Below are 23,108 nucleotides of genomic sequence, written 5' to 3' on the forward strand. Positions count from 1 at the left end.
ATTAAGTAATGAGAATGATGCTGATAAAAATTATTCAGTATATCGTCAGTTAAAGAAGCATTTTTGGATAGTTTTCACTATCGATTTGCTTATGCAAGCTTTTTTGTAATTTTGGTCATTTGGTGATAGCCAATGTTAACGCCTCGTTTTCAGTTTGTACTGAAAAATCAGTAGTAATGTAATCGAGGAACGTACGATCATTTTCCTCCGGCTACAAACAGTATTCTGCTATTGATAAATGTCTTTTCTTCTCTAAAATCATTTTCAAAACCATTTTGCACAGAGTCTTGCAGTTGATATGTACTTCGTCTGCTATTATTCGAACCGATAATGGACTATCTTTAGGGATTGGGGTGCGAGTTCGTGTGTACCTGGATCAGTCTCGCTTCGTCTTTCACACTCATCTTCACGACTCTCCTTGAACAATCATCACTAAATACTTTTAATACTTTATCGTTTCAATCGCCAAATTGCACAAAAGTTGATCGAGTTTTTTTGTTCGAGATTTCGCTTCTCTATTTTTGTTACAAGCACTATTAAGACACAGCTGATAACGAACTAATAATTGCGCGTAGCTTAAAACAAGATGTGAGGAGAGCAGGGTTACCATAGTATCGGGTAGAAATTTTTTAGTTCCAGTGATACCACAAGCACACCAAAAATATGTATAAGTAGAGCTGGGTTACCACAGAATCAGGTAGATATTTTGTTGTTCCAGGGTTACCACAAGCTCATAAAAAATATGTATGAGTAGAGCAGGGTTACCACAATATCAGGTAGAAATTTTGTTGTTCCAATTTTATCACAAGCTCATCAAAAATATGTAGGAGTAGAACAGGGTTACCATAGTATCAGGTAGAGATTTTGTTGTTCCTGAGTTACCACAAGAAACTGTTCGTAAATTGATGATTTTTGTTCGTTTATCTTTCAATTTGTTATATGTAGGGATAAAAATTATTATTAGTAATAGACATCATGAAGTACATTCTAGGTACGTAATCAACCATTAGAATATTTACTTCAAACATGGAAAATCCCATATATATAATATGGAAAAAAACGTCCCTACGTTACGGTGCCGACAATATTCATTTTCTCTCTTCGTTCGAGATACTTCATCTATACTGCGCATGATTGAGAATGCACAGAACCGAGCTGGAACCTCGGAGGATAGAGAAATTGTTGTCATTCTGTCTTTCTTAGTCGGAACAGCTTCCACTTATAGAAACTGTCCTTATAGAAGTATTATATATAAGGAAAATCCATTCTGAAATTGTTACTAGTAATGATAAAAATGTGCTAAACTGAAAAGAATAATTTGAATATTTTATTAGGTGGAAATACACCTTATCGGGGGTTTATGACCAAATATTAGGTTACATTAGTACGTCTATTTAAAAATGAGAAATATGTAGTGGAGGTATTAAGGCACATAATATACTTTATTAATTTTTAATGCATAAAAAGTACGACTAAAATAGGGTACCGAACAAAGTTTTAAATCACATTAGTAATTTTGATATCTTTAAGTTGGTCTTATTCTGTACGCTGTCCCACTGAAGAATTTTGTGAGGTTAGTTTCATTATTTAAATGCTATATAAACCCAAATAATAATTTATTAACTGTCGTTATACCTTTGAAATGATTCCACAAATTAAACCGAGTTTATTGACTGAAATTAAACATGTATATCCAAGTGTACGACAATTCTTTATTTCTATTAAAGTATGTTGTGAATCAAAAAATAAAAAAGAATCTCCTTTAAAGAGATTATTAGACGATTCGTCAACATTCCAAGATGTTACTAAGGAATACAAACAACAATGGACTACTTTACCATATCCTCGAGGTACCAAAATACGAAAACAAGGCGATTTCTATCAAATGGAAAAAAAAGATCCAAGAGATGCGTCTATTATCCTCTTCCCCGGCCAAGGAACTCAGTATGTTGGAATGGCAAAAGATCTAATGAAGTTTCCTATGGCAAAAGATCTATTTGAATTAGCAAATTACATTTTAGGGTATAATTTGTTGAAGATATGCTTAGAAGGTCCCAAAGAAACATTAGATCAAACAAAGTACTGCCAACCCGCAGTAATGGTTGCATCATTGGCAGCACTAGAACAACTTAAAGAGGAAAGGCCAAATGCTATTGCAAACTGTGTAGCGACTGCTGGTTTCAGTTTGGGAGAAATAACTGCTTTAGTTTTTGCAGGAGCACTTGGATTTGAAAGGGGTAAGCAGGTGTAATAATTCAATCCTGATTATTTATCGGATTAAAATATCCATTTATCAACTTAGGAGTTACCAATATGTCAAAACATTTTGTTATTAATAAATTCATATTGGTCATTGTTTTTGTACTAGCTTTGCAGTTAGTTAGAATCAGGGCTGAGGCTATGCAATTGGCTAGTGATGCCTATAAAGGTGGTATGGCAACTGTCATGTATGGACCAGATAGTAAACTAAGTTTAGCATGTCAAAAAGCCAAAGCTTGGGCTATGGATAAAGGAGACCCTCTACCAGACTGTAAAGTAGCAAATTACCTTTTTCCACATTGTAAAGTAATATCAGGCAGTGAATCGGTAAGTTGGGTTCCATTTTTTTTCCTTCTTTGAAAAATTTTTTCTGCATATCATTTGATTAACATATTTTAGTACTTTACTTTTCAACTGTTATTACCATGAGCTCTGTAATTTAATATTTTTGAACTTTCTAAAAATTGAAATTCTAGCAATTCTGGCATATTCTTTTCTAATTTTCTCAATTTGTATGAATCTTAGAACTTTCCAGAAATTAAAATTCTGGCATATTCTTTTCTAATTGTCTGTATTTATAGGAATCTTTGAACTTCCAGAAACTAAAATTCCAGTATATTATTTTCCATGAAATATAATCTATTTGCATTATTTTAATTTTGTTGAATCAGTTAAGAAACTACTTCATTTTTGTCTTCCCCTTACCATTTACATTCATGACATTGTAAGTGTACCTGTTGTCACATTTCAATTCTTACTAATTTTAATTTTAGGCTTTCTAATTTGTCTGAATGTTGATATAACTAATGTGCACATGTACACAAAATTTCAGGCCATTGATTTTATTGAAAAAAATGCCAAAGAGTTTAATCTCAAAAAGGTGCGGAGATTACCAGTTAGCGGAGCTTTTCATTCAGAATTAATGAAGCCAGCAGTGGAAACATTTAGGAAAGCATTGGATAAGTCAGAAGTTAATGATCCTGCTATAAGAGTGTATTCTAATGTAGATGGAAAATCATATAAAAATGCTGCACATATTAGATCTCAATTACCAAAACAGGTAAAATTTTAACTGTATGACTGTATAACTGAAATGTAATACCTTATCTTTCAGTAGGAAACTTAACCCCATTCTACACAAAAAAATTTCTACTTAATATAATTCCTACCCTCTAAGCCCCAATACACTGGGAGTAATTGAAAAGAAACTAAACTCAAAAGTGTCTAATATCACCAATTGGTTGTCAACTGATTAGTGACATGTCTCAGCACACACAGCAGACTCAATTGTAACCAATACATGAATGACCCAAAAGTACAGAATGGTTCATTTTGGTTTATAAAAACTTGAGGTAATTAAAATTACCAACAATTTTGACCTTTTCAGAATTTTTAAATAGATAATTGTATTAGACTGGAGTGACAGGAGCTATTTAACATCCCCTTTTCCAGTTTAACTATATAAAAAAATAAATAACCTCAGGTCTAACCAAACAACCTACAGAAGTTAAAGATCAATATCCATAGGCATCTCCACATGGTAGGCACTATTTGAATTAATAGAAAGTACAATCTATTGTGGTTGCTTTTTACGCAAAAAATACAAAAATAAAATTTTCGTTTCAAGAAACGAAAAAAAAAATAAAGGAAATGAATACATTAATTTCACTAGAACGAATTACTAACCTGTTGAATTGAAAAACTCTCGTCCATTGAAACCTTGTGAGAGGTGGATGATTCAAGTTTCCAGCGAATCAACAGGTCGAGTTTCTTTAAACCGGTTGCCGACTGGTTGGCAACCAGTTGTCCTGTCTGTAGTTCCCTTTTGAAATACGAAGATTGGTACTCATTGCAAACTGGTTGGTGATTTGCGTCAAAAATCAGTTTCTTTTGATCCCTGTGTATTTGGCCTAATAATTTAATTTACTAATTTGATTTTTTTTAATACCATTTTAGATAGTAAAGGCAGTTAAATGGGAACAATTGTTGCATACAGTTTATGAGCGAAATTCTGGAGAGTACTTTCCAAGAACTTTTGAAGTTGGACCAGGAACATCCCTTAAAACTATTCTCAATCAAGTTAATGCCAAAGCAGCGGAACATTGTTATACTGTAAAAGCTTAAGACACATTATGACTGATTTCATGAAAGACTAAAATAGTTCGAACCAAAATGGTTTGCATTGTTTTTTAATGCAATGGAAATATGAATGAACTGAAAAAATATAATCGTTGTAGTAATTGAATTTTTTCAAAAAATCAAAAGATTTTTGTTATTAATAAATAAAAGATTTTTTATAAAATTTTGTAAATTTATGATGTTCATTATTGTACTTCCCCTTTTGGTGTATTTTTATGAACTACAATACAAAAAGTGTACCATTTATCAATTCTAAAGTAAAGAACAAAAGCATTGATAGGAATTACTGGAAGGTAGGAAAAAAATATTGAGATGTCTATAATGATTATTTATTTTTTGTTTAAATATAATTTAAACTAATGAAGTGTCACAATAATATTTAAAAATGCGAGAAAATATTAACAACGCTGACAAGCTTAAAACATTAATTAGCACCGTTATTTTTACGCTAAAAAGTGATAATTATACAAAACATAATAATAAGTAATAAATAATAATCATAACTAATTTCATCAAATTGAAAAAATAAGCTCTCGACAAAATATTTTGCATAACCCTAATATATACAAAATATAATTTGTTTTAACAATATAAGTTGATTAATGCTCATTACTGAGTATTCAAAATAACACTACTATCATTGAATCTAATAATGGGCCAGATTATCTGTAATTGAAGAACTTTATCAATAAAGCAAAACAATTAAACATGCCCATCAACAACGAGAAGACGAAATGCTTAGTAAAGTCCAAAGAACCGATAAGATTTAAACATTTTTTCATTTAAGAAAACTGGGAGTGGAAAAAAGAATCATAGAGAAACCTTTTTAATGAAATAAGAGAACAAACAATGAAAGCGTCTCGTAATTCGGTATGCCTGAAATTTAGAAAGAACAAATACCGTAAGTAAAATCAAGTTATATAAAAGGACTGTAAGACCTATCATTACATACGCAACAAAAACAAGACCAGATACGATTAAGACACTACAGACGACCAGAGTAGTCGAAATGAAAATACTAAGAAGTATACAAGTGAAAACTCTACAAGACAGAATACGGAATGATGATATTAAACAGCAAAGTGGAATACAGAACATAGGAAGGTGGATGAATCAGAAACGAAAATTCTGGAAAATGCATATGAAAAGAATGGAAGACAGTGGACTTGTTAAGAACGAAAAAATGAATAACCCAGAAGGAGGAAGACCACAAGGAAAGTCACTTAAACGATGGTGAGAATGCTGGGCTTATACTTGTTAGAAAGAAGAAGAAAATTGGAAGAAATGTTTGTAATGTTGTAAAAATGTCTTCAATCTTCAGTATTAATTCCACAAAGAAAACTTCTAATAATCTCTAATACATCAATTGGAAGTATATAAATTATAAGTTCAAATATTAGGTGTAAGCCATCTGCTAATTCTCCCGGCTATTTAATATAACACTAAAATATTATTTTATGTGTAAATTTTGTATACTTTTATCATATTTTAAAAGTCAGAACTCTTCCTACTAGAATCACTCAAGATTCATAATGAGAACTTTCCATATTCTATTCTAGACGTCTTCTTGAACTGAAGATCCAATTCTGATTAGTAAAATAAGAAGGCACTTATTAAGGCGGATTAGTTTTTCAAATTGTGTTAAAAAGTCCTCTTATTTATAACTAATAATAAGTACCTACTTACAATTATCGTCTACTCAACTCTACCTCTGATCTTTTTCACTTCAAAAAGTTGAACCCTCTCCAGGGGTTTTCACAAAACAATGTACGGGGGTCATTATTCAATCCACACTCTCCAGATTTAAATTACACTACATTTTTCAAGTTTCAAAAATTAGAATGCTCTTCTGTTTACATTATTAGAGTAGATATTACGAAGTGGGCGATATAACAATAATAGTAAATAACAATTATTGTTTATACACAATAGAAAGTGTTAATCGAAATTTTTATCTTAAAAGTTAAATAACATACCTGTCTAAAGTGCATTTCTGATTCATAAGATGCACTTGGTAGTAAAAATTATAGTGTGTCAAATGGCCAATGAAACTCTTGTGTCCCTTTTTGGTAGTTTCATGTGATAGTCAAGTCTCTTCCTCCAGTACTTAAATGCATCTCCAATATTTAACTACTTCATTCAGTTTAACTGTTATATAATGAGGCAGGAAAGTTAGACGTGACGTCTTTAGACAGAAACTTTCAATAGTTTTGAATAGGATGTAATTGGTCTCAAAAATAAACTGAAATAGCATGAAAAACTGGACACTTCATATTTTTCGTAGTGAAGGCTAATTGCGATGAATGTGTTAGTTTCCGTAGGTAATCTGATTATTATTGACAATGTAGTGCCTTAAGATCAGGATTAGTAGAACATTAGATAAGGCTCTGATTTATTTGTCTTGAAGTTGATTTATCAAATTATTAACCAAACCTGTTGTATCATTATTAGACTTATTTTTTTATTATGGTCCAGAATAATAGTTATGTAGGCATAGCCCGAGCTGATGCCTTGGCGAGAGAAGGCCGAAACATCGCATAAATGCTTGCGGTAGCGAAGTCTACCATTCACGATGTGATTAGTCGTTTCCGGAAGACTGATAGGTACGATCTGAGAGCAAACAGTGGACGACCAAGGACAACAATGATAGTAAGAGACCGATATTTAATAGCTCAAACGCTTCAAGAGAGACTTGAAATGGCGCGAAACATATGTGTAAAGGTGACTCGCGACGATGCTTCGAATCTTGGAAAGGCATCGAAGAGAAATGCGTTACCTTAGTCTCAGACGAGTCTCGTTTTGGTCTATACAAATCAGATGATCGAGATAGTGTGGATGCAATCAGGGAAGCGAATGTACTTTTCGCTGATTACAATCATTGAAAAAAATTAGTTATGGTTTGGGGTGAAATTAATTTCCACGTAAGAGCAGAATTGATATACTGGGCTTTGACTGTTCTGAGGTACATCGAGGAAGTATTTCTAGAAGTTGTGATCTCATTTACTTCATTTATTGGCGAAAAATTCAATTCAATACAGGATAATTCCCGTCCACATACCGCCAGAACTGTTACAGAATACTTGGAGCAAATGGGAATCACAGATCTTGACTATCCAGCACGATTTACCAATATTCAACTTATAGATCATTTGTGAATAATTTAGGGAAGTGTGCTAGATATCGTCATCCTCCTTCTAGTGACTTAAATCAGCTCTAAATTACTCTCCATAAAGAATGTCGGTGGAGTACGTCCAAAATTCTATTTCTTCGATTTATAAAAAGTATTAATTTGGGGCAGATTTGGTATAAATAACTTATAAATTAACCAATTCTTACCTCAAATTAAAAAGATCAATATATTCGACAAATTTACAAGAGCAAATCTGAGTGTCATGTTTATTTGCCGTTAAGTGTATGTATTTAGAAGCAGTGGAGACAATATTTATTAGAAAAAGTGGAGAGTGGCACGGGTGATACAATTTGGATAAAATAAACCTCTAAAAGGGAGAATTGTTGATTTATTTTTATTTTTTCAAATGGTTTTATTTGTATAAATAAATACTTTTTGCATGATGATCGAACATCGAGTTGTTTAAACAATTATATAAATAAAAATTCTGCAGAAGCACATTATTATATTCAAACATCCAATATAATCTGTAACTCCATTCATCATTGGAAAAATAATACATCACAAAATATTTTTGATCACTTTGATACTTTTGATGCTATTCTGTTTTCTATACACATATAGTATGGATGAGAAATCTTTTTATTTCAATATATCCTATATATTATATAAACGAAAATACAGTAGATAATTTCAATAGTGTGTTTGGAAAGAGCGAGAGAATAAAGAAATTTTTCAAAAGAACTACACATAGATAGCTTTAAACTAGTCTAGTCTAGTTACTAGCGATGGAAAGTTACAAAATGTATGACGTTCTGAAATTGACAACCTTGAACTGAATTTTTCATGATGTTAAATCACATACTGTTGTTTCGGCCTATCAAAAGGTATCCCAACATTATTACAAAATTTGTTTTGCTTCTATTATAAAATAGAAATTGATAAAAAGCTCCGAAGATTTTTTTCTGCGTGCTTGAAAATTTCAATTGACACAAAACCTAGTAAATATCTAAAGGTTTGGAAACGAATTGCGCTTCACTCTATATCAAATATCACGAAAATTGGTAATGGTACCTTTTTCATCTAAGAAAAAACAATGTAAAAGCACACTGCCGCGTGTGCATGTCGGTTTCAAAAAAATTATATCATTTCTATTCATTTTCAGCAAACTACCAGCTTCGAATAAATCACATGTGTATCGTTAAGTTAGAATTTTTGGAACCGTTGGGGATATTCATACTGAACACACTGTTCACACCAACACTCACAATTACACTGTTTACACCACCACTATAAATTACACTGAAACAGTCTGTGAAGACGATAACTTGGTTAGAAACGCGCGTTAGACAGTGTAATTGTGAGTGTTGGTGTAAACAGTGTGTTCAGTATAAAATGTATCAGGCTAACTAGTGAAAATTTTTAATATTATTGCAATAATTTCAATATTAACTCTCCTGGTTTTTACAAGGAGATACATTTCAATATTTTTTGTTTTAAACTTGACAAGAGTAAATCTTTTAATTGATGTTGATTATTATGCCATCAACCTACAATGAACTGTTCAATAGTAAAATTAGATTTCACTATAAACTACAGTTCACTAATATTGGGGCAAGGAATCATATAAAAATAGAGTACTTGCATTTTTTAGAAAGTATTTATTTTTTTGTTTATTTTATAAGTTCTTGATATTTAATTGAAAATCGCAAAAATTTCAAATTTTCAACTACATGAGAAAACGATTCCCATTGCTTTTCAATTGTAACGTCAGGGGTTTAATAAAAACATTGAGCAGTTGTCAGATTGATGATCACGAGGTTATCATTGCCGGCAACGTAGCGTGTGCTGTTACAATAAAGTTTTTATTTATTAGTCATGTATAAATAATACATTTTTCTATATATAAGTGAATAAACCTTTTATAGGTTAAGTTCTTGCATTATTACATAATCACGTTGAAAATTAAAAGCGTAGAAAACTTAATTACTATAAGATATAAAAATAAGTTGAATTTCAAACTTACTTACATTAAAATAATCGTCAAAACGATCAACACATTCAAACCATTTTTGTAGTATATTCGAATTTCTTGGCATTATAAAAAAAAACTTAATCATCAGGTGTTTTAGTCGTGGTATTTTCACATCCTGGCACAAAACACATATTATATACCATTTTCGAGATTAATTAAAGTTTAATAGTAACGCTTATTTTAGAAAAACCGAGAGAATCGTTTTATTTTATATCATATGTTCAGTCTTTATTTTATACCTATGACGTAACGCAATATGGAGGCCTTACTGAAATGTTGAAACTACCTACAAAATTTTTGAATTTTCTAGACCTTGACGTATTCTAATTCACCATCACTAGAATCGTCTAAATTCATTTTTTTAATTTAAAATTTTGTATTTTCACGCAGTAATAAATACTAAATTTGAAGCCAACTGTCATCGAGAGTAAACATTTCAATAAACAAGTTGTTTAAAAAACGAATATTTTTAGTACTGGATATTTTTTTCCTAGTTTGGATGGTATTATTGGAAAAACTTTATTCTGAAACATTGCAATTATTCCTAGAGAAATTTCAAAGCTATGTACTCCTTCATTTCAGATGTTCAACAATACTGGATTTCTTGTGCTAACAAATTCATATCCACGTGGACATCCAGCTATTTAATTCAAATTTTGCGTAAATTTTGGGACACCTTTTATAATAATAAAATCCAAGTTTCACTTTTTAAAATTACCTCAATATAAATAAAATAATTTATTCAAGGATATTTATAAACAGGTATTTTTTTTCTTTTTTAAACAACTACTAGTTACATTCTTTACATATCGGGAAGGTATAAATATAACTGGAATATAATGTAAATTTTTTCTTAGGTCACGTGGCTTTTCTAGGCGGAGGGGGCGGTACAGGACAAATTATTGATCCTGCAGGATTACCGGGAATGTTTTCGTATAGAGAAGGTTTCACTAAATCATCCGGAGGTCTGAAAAAAAAAATTCAAATTGTATACTCAATGTTGAATTTTGTTGTAATTGTTGTAAAATGAGCTTTCTCGGCACTGAAGAGTTGCTATTTTGAAAATATGGTAACAAGAACCAGATGCATGCAATTTTACTATCATAAGATTCAACTATGTCCAATTTACTTTGCCTTCCAACTAGCTACTCTGGTATAGTTGTCACAAGGAATCCTGTTTGTTCGGTTGTGAGTTTCATAAAGTATAGTCATTCTAAAGTCAACTGAAGATTATCTTTATTGTTAAAATAATAAAAATTATGCATAATTACAAGAAAATAATTTACCGAAAAAATGTTACATACGATTAAAAGACAATCTAAAGAAAACTTAGTCTGTTGCCAATTTTTTGCCTATCTTAGTTCTTCTTGTTAGTTAACGTGATTGAAAATTATTATGTAGTGAATCTATGGAAAAATGAGATCCATCATACAATTTAAAACAAATATACAAGGTGTTTATGAAAGATTTACCAATCGCATAATAAATAACCATAAGTGTTAGTAAAGTGGAAACAACATCTTGTGGACTTTTTTAGCATAGTGGTTGAGAACGTTCATCATGGATCAATACAAAGTAATTATAACATTTTGAGTAAAAAGTATCCTATTTCAAATTTTGGTCAAAAATTGATCTCAATATCTTAACCAGTTGATCTTATTGAACAAATTTCAGTGTATTATCAGTGAAACAGTATGTATAAAAAATTTACTGATCATTAGCAAACCGATAACAAGAATAGTTCTTCAGAGAAGAAGGGAAATCATTGATGTAAGAAAGAAAAAAAATAGATCAGATCCAAACTAAAATCCGACACAGAATTTAAATATTGCGAGATATCCACAATAGAGGATATGTCTTAGATAGCAGAGTTAGGTTAGGTAGTTTTGTTTCTGGAGTCGATAATTCCTTTCTTCTTCTTTCTTTACTCGGCGCTCCAACGTTGAATCCCTAGCTGGATCATGTCCGCCTCAACATCCTGCAACCAGCAAAGGCGCGGTCTTCCGTCCTCCATGGCTCTGCGCGGGTATCAATCAGAAGGCATCCTCTCCACGTGTTCCAGCCACCTCAGACGTCTCTTCATATATCGGTCTCTGCTTAGCAGGGCCAAAAATCTTTGGTGGGATCTTACGTTTCCAGCAGTTCAAAATCCGCTCACTTGTCGTCATAGTCTATGTCTCGCATCAGTGTGTGACTATGAGACGGATTATTATTTTGTAAATTGTTAGCTTTGACCTTCGTGATAGCCCTATAAACTTGAGCGCTCTCTGGACTGTCGAGAAGCATGTGTTCCCCACTTCAACTGCTCGCTCGAAATTCTCAACCGAAAGATGATAACTTGGCACATGAAACAATGTACTTGTGTAGTTGTGAGTGTATGTTTAGTTGTAGAAATCAATATCTTCAGTAGACTTTAGTTACACTATACCTGAAGCTACTGATATATTTCAGAAATAGTTGCTAATTAAACATCTGGAGTGATGGTTAAAAACAATAAAGTGATGTTAGTCGTTGAAAGAAAAAAATGAAATCGAAGAAACAAATATTCAATATGTGCGAACAATAAATGAATTATGATGGGATATAAACAAAGTGATACAATTAATCATTTTATCAACAAGAATTTTGTGTTTATTCACTTTTTATTTTCACTTACGATATATATTTTATGATATTCTCTGAGATAGTTTGCCAGCATTTTCGTCAGTTTTGTTAAGGACCACGTAGATAATATGAGCATCTATACGAAACATTCTACTTCTAATTCAACCCTGTAAAAATATCCCATCATATATACATTAATTAAGAACACAATCACTAAATCTAAACTCAAAAAAATATGTTAGGAAATGTATTTTACAAGGTTCAGTCAGTTTCGTTAAAAAAAATTACCATAATATCCATGTGACTTTGAGTGTGTATAAATATTATTGGAAACAAAAATTTTCATACTGGCTGAATATTGTATATTAATAAAAAAACAATAACGAGCCGATTTATGATTTACCTTGGCAACGATATTTCGGACAAAGCTCTCTGCGGTTTCTTAATATCCTGTCTCAAAGTAACTGAATTAACACTGGGACATGTGATACTGGTTGTACTACAACGATGATTATTTGGTGATGAAATACTTCCGAAACCGCCTGGTGTTGTTGGAGACATACAACTATTTCCTATATCATTACTGTACCTTATGTTTGTGTATTCTCTTCCGAGTTGCATGGATTTCTAAAAACATCAAAAAAGTTATTGTACATCCTCTAAATATTTGTCGATCAGATTTTATTGTAAGTTGATGTCTATACATTTGGATTAGACTTTTTTAGGGAACACTGACTTGAAAGCTTCATCATTTTGAAGACCTCAAAAAAAAACACCATAATAAGACTCGGGAACAGCTTGATACAATACAATAGACAACTACCAAAGTAAGGAAAAAACTATGTACCACAATTTATTAATTTTAAAGAATGTAAAAATTTCGAAAAGTACAGATAAGATATAGATAAACCAGGGTAGCTTATGTAATCAATTAGAATAATTTTCTTCAACTTTTTACTTATTATACCCTTTTATGTGTTTTTCGTGATGATTTGTCTTAATTTTAGATCTCTTTTTTTGTACTTCACTATAACAAATGCGTTGCATTAATAGACATGTGATACACAACATTAATTAAAATGCATTTTGAAAACTTGAAAAAAAAACAAAAACACATACACTATTTGAATACAGTTGAATATATATATAAATATATATATATATATATATATATATATATATATATATATATATATATATAAATCCGGACTTCTTAAGCGCGGAATATCTAAAATCCGGACTGATTCGTTCGTATCGTAATTTTTAGCTTCTTTATTTGACACTAGATGGTGACATCATATTTTATGCATACCTCTCCATTTATTTACATTATTATGAATTCAAATGTTCATATGAACTGAAGTATCTAACATTCAGAACCAATCGTTTCCCACCGATTCCGGATTTACGATGTTTTACTGTATTTGGAAATTGATTCAAACATAAGCTTTCCAATTTTTCGAGTTAGGTACACAAAAGAATCGATGTACAAACTATTATTGCTCCAATCTCAAAATTTTTAAAGAATTACAATAATTGGTTTTGCATTATTTCAAGATTTTACACGGTTCAGTATTCTACCCAGTGTTATTGAAATTTGGTATTTATTGGTTTGTTCAATTAATATCCTAGTTAATAGGGATAAGGGATGAATTCTACTAATATCATAAAATCCTGAAAGTAACCCTCATTTTTATAAATCAAAACAGATGCGTTTCATGTAGGGGAATATAATAGGGATTTTTTTAAAAAAATTATCACCAAAAAATGCTTCAAATATTTATGAAACTAGTATGGTGATCTCGATCATACATTCTCTCTGTTATATAGTAAAAATTATTGATTTTTTGGTAAAAAAATTAATAATAGTTTATGAATGGTCAGTTTGTGTGCCTCATATGGAAAATATACAAAATTTGTCTTGTTATGTTCTTTTTCTTTCAGCATTTCTATAATTACTTAATTTTTTCCATGCGATTTGTTATTCTTCTGCATTATTTCATCTCGCTCCAGCCAATTTCTGATGGCTCTTTTATTATGTTATATATACTACACGCATCGTGTTTTTTTTTTGCCATTTGTATAATTTCCTTTATCATTGGACCCTTTTTATTTTTCAATTTGGGTCGAGTCGTTCATATTTTATTCAGTTATTTTAATTTCCATTTTCCTTATTGCTATTTTTCTTTCTTTAACAATTTTTCACATGGTTTTACTTATTTTTGTATATATTTTTTTGTTTTCATCTATTGTTGTGTCAATTGATAATTTGTATAATTATTATTATATATAAAAAGTGTCACGCATTGGGGGTATTACATAATTTATTTAAGGTTTATATTTATAACTTGTAACTTGAGTTTTTCTTTTATATCTCTACTGTTAACTTCTATCCACTTTTCCTTTCCTCCTAACAATCCAGAGCAACCCATATCATACAAAATCTAGTTAAAATTACAAAGGAATAACTACAAAATGATTTTTTTCCAAAACCTAAGCGCATCTCTATATTCGTCTGTCTCGTCTTACCAGTACTCACGAAAGGTCGAAGTGATCTTAATTATTTATTGACACAATTTTATTTTTTTTTTTTTATTATTCATGATATTTTTTTTAAATATCGATTAAGAAACTCACTTGTTCAGCCTTCATTCTTTCTGTAGTAGTTTCTATATGATGTTGTACTGCTAAGTAAACAAATTTATATTGTGCTTCAGTCTGTACCATTCCGGAACGTTGAGATCTCACCATTTGAATTGTACGTTGGATGTCGATTTCACAATCAAGACCTACCAAACAAAATAATTCGAAAAATGAGTATAAAATTTATGAATTTGAATTCATGAGAAAAAATTGGTAGCAACAAGTAAATTAAAAACTCAATGCCTTATAAAGATTAAATTGGAGTTTGTGGAACCATTGGTTTACCTTCGGTCTCTGAAGATGATAACTTGGTTATCAACATTCGCATTAGACAACGTAGTTGCGAGGGTTGGTGTAGGGTGGTGGTAAACATTGTGTTTAAAGAGGATTCTTTGTTTCTACTTGAATTTTTTCTCTTAATTCCGATTTAATAAATTCAAATTATTAACTTACCATATTTTTTCAACTGGTCCAAAATCATGTCAATTACTATAAATGTGCCCGTGCGACCGATACCAGCGGAACAATGCACTAGAATAGCCCCCGGGGGCTGTAATGGGAATTCTATTTGTAACGATTCCTGACGTTTATTGACTTCATGTAGAAAATTTAAAACACAGCCTGGGTCAGAAGGTACACCATGGTCGGGCCACGCCTAAAACAGATTATATTTATATATAATATATATAAAAAAACATAATCTGATTTAAAAAAGAGAAATGTTGTTAAAAATGAGATGTTTTGTCTACATTCATATAATTTACCTGAAAATGATAATGGAACACCTTCCTTTCACAATTTGATCCTTCGATACTAACTAAAAATTCTCTCAAAGTATAATGCAATGTATGAGACTCCAACAAATTCCTAACTTTAATTTTTTCATATTCTTTTGTACAATTTACATCGGGCCAATATCTGAAACAATTGATCGTATACAAATTACAAAAATTTTTGGAAAAAAAATATTAAAATAATGATGATTTCATTAAATAAATTTAAAGTAACACTTGTATAAGGAATATACTGAATTTTAGACTTTTATATAAATTCGATTGGATATCTTTGAATTAAAATGATGCAATCAATCAATTTTTTTAACTTAATAACTGAGTTAATTTGAAGATGATTTTTAAAATTATATTTTGGAAATATCAAAATTAAAAACAGTTCAAATATGGAACAAGATAGGGAAAAAACAGAAACAGTTTGTAATTGGTATATAGGCAGGCGTCTACCTGGCACATTTGTTTTTCCCTCTTTCCGTCTCTTTGGTGGTCATGACGATTACTTGACAATTTTCTTGCCATACCATCTGCCAAAAATCAGCGATGGTAGTAGGTAGACAACCCTGGGTGGCGATGTAGACTTTACCACTTGGATCACCACCCAATTCGGAACCGATGGTCTCGTCTACTCTCCATCTTATGTAATTGGCGTTGATATAATCACTTCCGGGTACAGTCGGATCTACGTCTTTAAGTTTCACCCGAGTGTTATCAACTATAAAAGAAAAACGAAACGTTAAATATTTGAAAGTTGAAAATTTGATGAATTCTGATATCTTACATGGTAGTATGTTTTTGTATCTGTTTTTGTTTCGATTTTCCGGTTTGACACCTTCCTTTCTATGATATAAATGTTTCGATTCCTGTTGTTGTAGTGACTCGAATTCCTCCCAAAATCCAGCTTTCCCAAAACTATTAGGACCATTGTCGCTCTGCAATAGTAATATAACAAAAATCGATGGTTGTAATAAATTATACAAGAAGTTAACTGTGATGTAGCCCTTCAAATATGTTTTATAACAAGACTATATTTAATAAAAATGTATACAGGGGGATCCGGGACTTGATGATTCGGTCAAATAATGTTGCGACATAAAAAAAATCTCTCAAAGTACTCCTCGTTTTTGAGTTATAGCCATTTAAATTTGAGAAATCAGAAATTATGATTTTTTAATGGATGATTACGTACGTCCATGCTGTGTATTTGACGGAATAAATTATTCTGAAGATCAGGGGCGGCTCATGCTCAATGGTTAACAATCCGTAACTTTTACAGGTAATTTGGTAAACACACTGTTTACACTACCACTAAATTAACACTCACAATTACACTGACTGACGCGCGTTTCGATAACCAAGTAATCTGTCAATTTATCTGTCTGTTTATCTTCAGTGTTTGAAGACGATAACTTGATTATGAAAACGCGTATCAAATAGTGCAATTGTGAGTGTTGGTGTAAACAGTGTATTAAACATTTACTGGGACAACCTGTAAACCTTTTTCCAACATAAAGGTACTCTTCGTTTAATTCACATTTTTTGTGTTATAAATTTCGTTAAAAATCCTTTTGATACATTCGTTTTCCAATATTTTGAACAATTCAATAGGCACTAGATCTGGCACAACAGTTTTCTTATCTTTTGAACTATTTATTGCTCCAGTAATTTCTTCTGTTGTAATTGACAGCCCGGACAAATCATCTTTTAGCTTATTTTTTTCCCGAATGCTTTTTTCTGTTCGTGGACCTGTGCCATTTGTCCTTGTTCATTCTGTATGTTAGAGAATGTCTGTTTTCTATATATTCCAGATGTTTGTTGTATTTTCTTGTGCTGGTTATAGTTATCGTGCGGTTTTTGTAAACGTTACATATCTTGGCGACAAAGTAATTTCGGTTTTGTAGGATAAAAAGACAAAGAATAGTTTTTAATCAATTATGTATTTTCCATTTTGCTAATAACCTTTTGTCACCTTTTTTTCAGCAATGGATCGTGAAGATGTTTCCATCGAGTGTTTGGCGATGTTTCACAGATATGAAGCCGAATTTTTGTACCGTTTCATAATTACGGGTCCATCACTTCACACCAGAAACAAAAGAACTCAAAGAAAGTATAGTACAACAGGAAAAGAATTTTTGGCGCTGAAAAATTCCGAGACAAGATGTTCAAGGTACTCATTTCACTCTCGAGACAGATCATTCATCTTTGGAATATCTTTCTAAGCTTTCTAATCCCTCAGGTCGCTTGGCTCGTCTTTCTCTTAGGTTTCCCCATTAATCATAGAAAAGGAACCACCATGGTGGTCAGAGACGCTTTATCCCAAACTTTACATTATTGATGTACACAAGTACTTTTAAACCAGATGGTTGGTATAATTCTATGAAAGAATAGGTCTCACATAATCCTGATTCCCACATTTAAGGTTGACAATAACAATTGACTGAAAAGGAAGAACCGGCTCCAAAGGCAAAGGCAAAGGCAAAGAACGTTCCATCTGCAGACTTCGGTTTTTTGGCATGCGTGTGTGATAGTTTTCATTGAATATCTTTAGAAAAGAAAAACTATCAGCGAACTTATTGTTACGTTTAAGGCCCATTTGGCTATGAACAAAGTGTTGTTTCATTAAGACATTGCACCAGCTCACACAACCGTTGTTGCAATTTCCAAAATTGTATTGGAGGTTACGTTGAAGAATAAATTATATTTTTTTTTCAAAATTTTTATGTTTTCTTTGTTGGTCCAGGTACTTCTGGGACCATGTAGTCCGTTGGACAATTCATCAAGTTTCACCTTCTATTTGACGATAAATAAACAAAATATTATAGTACTGATAGTAATTGTGGGATACCTTCAATTGATTTATTTACTTACTTGCAATTGTTTCACTCTAGAATGGATTCCAGATGCATTTATTCTTGTGGCGTTAAAAGGTTGTTTCAGATGAACAACTGTACCGGAAGTTTCGACCATCGGATTTCTTTTGTAATGTTCTATCAAATCGGCGAGACTGTTAAATTGTTCGCCGCCTCCAACGTCGTATCTGTTATCCTAACAAAAGACAAAAAAAAATGTTCTACATTTCTAGAATGTAGCTAGAAATGAGAAGAGGTTAAAAAACCATTGATCAAAATAAGATAATCAATGAGATTGGATCGTCTTCTAGATTTTTTTGTATATTTGATCTTTCAACAAGAATTTCTGGAACCGTTGGTGATGTTCATAATGACACATTGTTTATACTACCACTACACCAAACTCATAATTACACTGTCTGATATGAGCGTTTCGATAACCAAGTTATCGTCTTCAGAGACTGAAGGTGAACTAGTTTACCAAAATTACAATTCGGATTCAGATTGGAGAGCTCTAATCATAACGCCATCACCAATAGTCGAATTATTGTAATCCAAGTAATCAACCAAAGCACCGCGCTATCACCAACTTCATGGATGCTCAGAAAGCTTTCGATTATGTCCGACACGCTTTTGACTATCTCACTGCCATATCAAATAATAAAATTGACATATTCATATATAACTAACCGTTCTATTAGTGTCTACATTCTCGGATTGGTGGAGCCGATGGAGGGCGACTCTCAATTCTCAAACCATCATCTTCAACCATCCGGAAATCCACAAAGTAGGCGGTTTTTTGAGGATTTCAGTGAGATTGGACGGTTGATCTGAACGATACTCTAAACAGAGTGCGTAACTTCAAATCATAGATATAAAACGTCTTTTGCACCTTACACAATCATCTCAACAAAAGGCTCCTGTCTTGCGAGTGGTCAATTCTTAATTACTTTCAATATAAGTACCGATTCAGTCTCAGTAACACCTTTCATATGGATATTGACTACTACACGACCGTTTCTCTCAAAGTGCAAAAAGAAACTTCCCCATTTCCCTTTCGAGATATGAAAAATACGTAGCCATTATCTAAATTCCAACTCATCGGTTTTTTTACAGAGCGATGAGAGCTTGTTCAAGTGGATCTGAACCTCTGATAGAAAGAAAAAGATCATCAATATGACAATCTCTATCTCTCTTTTGATGAAGTTGATATCAAATGGCGGAAACGGCAAATTGGTTATCGAAACGCGCGTCAGACAGTGTAATTGTGAGTCTTGTTCGATTTCAAAAATTACAGCTTAGTTGTGACGACTCCACGGTCTTTGGAACATGTACGTAAAACAGTTCACCTTCAGTCTCTGAAGACGATAACTCGGTTATCGAAACGCTCATATCAGACAGTGTAATTGTGAATGTTGGTTTAGTGGTGGTGTATTCAATATGAATGAGGCGCAGAGTTTTTGGGAACAGCATGTTGATGGTATGACTTTATACACAGAAAAATTGTTTATTTAAAGATATAATATACTTACCGGTGTACACCTTATCATCACATGCGTGACTTTGTCGTCTGTTCGTACAGATAATACGAAATCTCCTGGTTTAGATTGACTTTCCCTAACTAAAAAACTACCATTCTTTCCTCTGTCTAATATGAGTTTTTCTGCTTCTTTTCCAGATAAATGTCCATGAAACCACCTGTAAAAACGTTTGTAACAATTGGTTTGTTTTTTACCAACAAAGACAGACACTTTCAATATCAAATATACGCGTAATTTTTTTAAAAATATTTTGTTATGGCGCCCAATAATGTAATGTATAAATCACGCCTTTTTTGACTCTATTGCACCTTTTGGCGGTAGTTATACACACTTAATTAATTTACAGGTTTCTGTAGAAACCATATTTTACTATAAACAGTTATTGTTACTAAAATATTTTATTACTTAGGTACGATTTTGAAACGAGGTACCATTTTCGAATTCTGCTTCTGCATTGCTTTCCGCTCGTGTGTCTTGAAAGCGATAGTGAATCTGTTTAAGCCTTTTAAGATGGCAGATCATGTGCAAAATAAAGCAACGCACCCAGTCCACCCTATTATAGACGATTTAATTGAAAATTCCAAGAGAACAGATGCTTTATGATTATTCATTAGCTGAAAACATTTTACTAAATTATCACGTACAGATATTGTGACATAGATTCATTGAATTATAGAAAATTGTTGACAGTGATATAACGAAACATGTAGCTAGTAGAACCAAAGATCTGATCCGATCATTTGGTTGGGAACAGCACTTCCCTATAGTCCCGATCTAGCACCCAGTGATTACTATATGTTCCTTAATTTGAAGAAACACCAGGAAAGTAAGCACTGCGATAAAGATTGTATGACGGCGACAGAATTCTTTGACGACAAAATTTCAGAGCTAATTGGACGATATGCAAATGTCTTGATATTGGTGGAAATTATGTTGAAAAGTAATGTCTCAGTTTCCAAAGAATCCACCTCGATAACAGTTTATTATGCCCTTATTAAGTCGCATCTCCGATATGCCCTTCCCTTCTGGGGTACGTATGGTGCGACTCGATTTGAGCGAATCTTCAAACTACAAAAGATATTTGCTCGGACTAAACAGCAGGACTCACTGTAGGGACTTCTTTAAAAGATTAAAATTCTGGCTCTTTCTTCCTTATCAATCTTTGAATCCGTTTGCCTAATTCTCCAATTTCAGAAAAATCGTTGCGTGAGTAACTAGTGTGGTACGCGGAGTTACCTACTCCACGTTTAGAAGGGCTCAATATTTTACAACGCAAAAAAATGCACAATCACTTGCCAATTGAAATCAAATCGATATTTTTTTCCGCATTTCGAAATAATTTGAGGGCATATATACTGGAAAGTGTCTTCCAATCTAATATTTTATTCCAGGCATGCTGCATACAGGTTTAATTTTGATATAGACTTGTATATTAATTTTTACCTATTACTATTACCTATAATTTGGTTACTAATTGTGATTTTTTTCTGTATATTGAAATTTTATTTTTTGAGAATAAAGCATTTTTCTTTCTGTTTCTCTTATATCAAGTACCAAGTACCTTATATTTTGCGCCCAGAACTTGAAAGCTTGCCTTGTGGTACACTCTGTCAGATGTGCTTTTCCCCACTGTTTATCTTAATAAATTTTCTTGATTTCACACATCTAACGTTTTTTGGAAATCGTTAAATGTATGTGACACATAAGACCAAGAATGCATCTCAAGAAGAAGACCTATCAGCACGTCATCTTAAATTCGCTATATAAACCGGAAGGGATTGGACCAAAGTTCATCTACGATTTTCCGGTTCGTGCCTTCTGGAGTACTCAAAGATTTTATCTACGATTTCTTGGATTTCCATTTAAATTTTCCTGGGAAAATGAGATTTTCTTTGCAAAAAATAGATCCTGTAGCGATTTTCTGCTTCCTGCCATGTTTACAGAGTTATCATCGATTTTAACATCAATATGAAAATAAAGGAAAAATCATCGATTTTTCGTGATCATCCGATTTCTGTCAACTAAATCAATCAAACATATTTGGATCTAAATGATCGGAAAAAATCGCTCTATTAACATAGCATTATTTTGGAAATAAAATCACATATTTCCAGGAAAATGTCAATGAAACCCCAAGGAATTGTAAGTACTTTCTATACACTTTCAGTACTCCAAAAGGCAGGAACCAGAAATCTCGAGCAATCACTGGTCCAATCCCAACAGCAAAATACAAGTGTACGTGAAGGATTCTCATCACCACACTGTGTTATTCACAATTAAAGGAACCTGGAAATTATAGATCATAGCGCGTGTTCTCTGGACAAATTCTGTGATACCAGAGACTGAACTGCAGTCAGAGCTTCTTACTTAAAACTATATTTAAAAATACCAGTTCTAATACCTCTAGTTTCGTCGCATCTAAAATATACAGATTGGTAGAAGTTTTGTCGAATTTTTTAAAGTCTACGTTCGTAGAAAAAATTTTGTATGGAACTCGTGAGTAAAGTAACTAAGTTTTCACTCGTAGAAATTGCGGCTCGTGCGGTCAAACGGTTCTACTCGTGAAAAAAGTATTATTTTACTCACTTGTTGTATGAATAACTATTTTTTATAAAAACCTAAAATTGCTATAAAATAATTACAAAATTCATTTGCGTTTTAGATGCGAATAAATCGTTTGAAAATAAAAGATATCATTATATTAATGATTCTTTTTCAAAACAGAATAATAATGATTTCGGCCTCACTGGTAATAAGAAATTTCTGGATTTTACGTTAATAAATTGTTTCCGGTTTATTGAATATAATGTAATTAATTGTAATAGCCAAATCACAGTTTTTTTTATTCCAATTAGGTTTTTAATTTTGAAGAAATCATGATGATGTGAACAATATTTATCATTATCCTACTAATAGTTATTATTCGTCACTTTCCTTCACTTGGCGAAGTTAGAAAAAAATTCCATATCACATACAACGTTTTCCCACTTGCCAGCAATGTTCCTTGTTTTTCAGGTTTCTCTTGTCCTTTCCTTATCACCTGCTTTTCTTAATAAGCGTCTTTTATTGTCCTTTCATTCTGTCAGGTTAGTTTTTCGTTTTTCGCCTTTATTTAGCGAT

The 23,108-nt window shown here is 32.1% G+C and overlaps 2 protein-coding genes across 5 annotated transcripts in view; one reads left to right on the forward strand and one right to left on the reverse strand.

Moving 5' to 3' along the window:
- Positions 1 to 1,187: 1,187 nt before the first annotated feature.
- LOC130900375 (probable malonyl-CoA-acyl carrier protein transacylase, mitochondrial) lies at positions 1,188 to 4,561 on the forward strand. The gene is made up of 4 exons (XM_057810928.1): positions 1,188 to 2,237; positions 2,369 to 2,586; positions 3,092 to 3,319; positions 4,216 to 4,561. The coding sequence occupies exons 1-4, from the start codon at positions 1,643 to 1,645 to the stop codon at positions 4,381 to 4,383; spliced, it is 1,209 nt and encodes a 402-aa protein (XP_057666911.1). The 5' UTR covers positions 1,188 to 1,642; the 3' UTR covers positions 4,384 to 4,561.
- Positions 4,562 to 4,711: 150 nt separating this feature from the next.
- The window catches only part of LOC130900368 (tyrosine-protein phosphatase non-receptor type 11), a 51,742-nt gene continuing 33,345 nt past the window's right edge, over positions 4,712 to 23,108 (reverse strand). For 3 of the 4 annotated variants that reach the window (XM_057810914.1, XM_057810915.1, XM_057810916.1), the window contains 9 exons: positions 19,980 to 20,145; positions 18,467 to 18,643; positions 16,380 to 16,530; positions 16,049 to 16,313; positions 15,575 to 15,728; positions 15,264 to 15,465; positions 14,805 to 14,956; positions 12,571 to 12,794; positions 4,712 to 10,530 (listed from right to left, as the gene is read on the reverse strand). In XM_057810914.1, the coding sequence (XP_057666897.1) occupies positions 10,422 to 10,530; positions 12,571 to 12,794; positions 14,805 to 14,956; positions 15,264 to 15,465; positions 15,575 to 15,728; positions 16,049 to 16,313; positions 16,380 to 16,530; positions 18,467 to 18,643; positions 19,980 to 20,145 (1,600 nt within the window). In that variant the 3' untranslated portion in view covers positions 4,712 to 10,421. Of the gene's footprint in view, positions 10,531 to 12,219; positions 12,335 to 12,570; positions 12,795 to 14,804; positions 14,957 to 15,263; positions 15,466 to 15,574; positions 15,729 to 16,048; positions 16,314 to 16,379; positions 16,531 to 18,466; positions 18,644 to 19,979; positions 20,146 to 23,108 lie in introns of all 4 variants that reach the window. The other variant, XR_009060159.1, reaches the window with a different exon arrangement.

Source organism: Diorhabda carinulata, chromosome X, assembly GCF_026250575.1.
Source record: "Diorhabda carinulata isolate Delta chromosome X, icDioCari1.1, whole genome shotgun sequence".
Classification (NCBI taxonomy): domain Eukaryota; kingdom Metazoa; phylum Arthropoda; class Insecta; order Coleoptera; family Chrysomelidae; genus Diorhabda; species Diorhabda carinulata.

Bases quoted from the DNA above. Each gene is read 5' to 3' on its own strand.
- LOC130900375 (XM_057810928.1), top strand. From the start codon at position 1,643: ATGATTCCACAAATTAAACCGAGTTTATTGACTGAAATTAAACATGTA. The intron at 2,238-2,368 runs GTAAGCAGGTGT...TTTTTGTACTAG, and splicing joins AGCACTTGGATTTGAAAGGG to CTTTGCAGTTAGTTAGAATC. The intron at 3,320-4,215 runs GTAAAATTTTAA...ATACCATTTTAG, and splicing joins GATCTCAATTACCAAAACAG to ATAGTAAAGGCAGTTAAATG.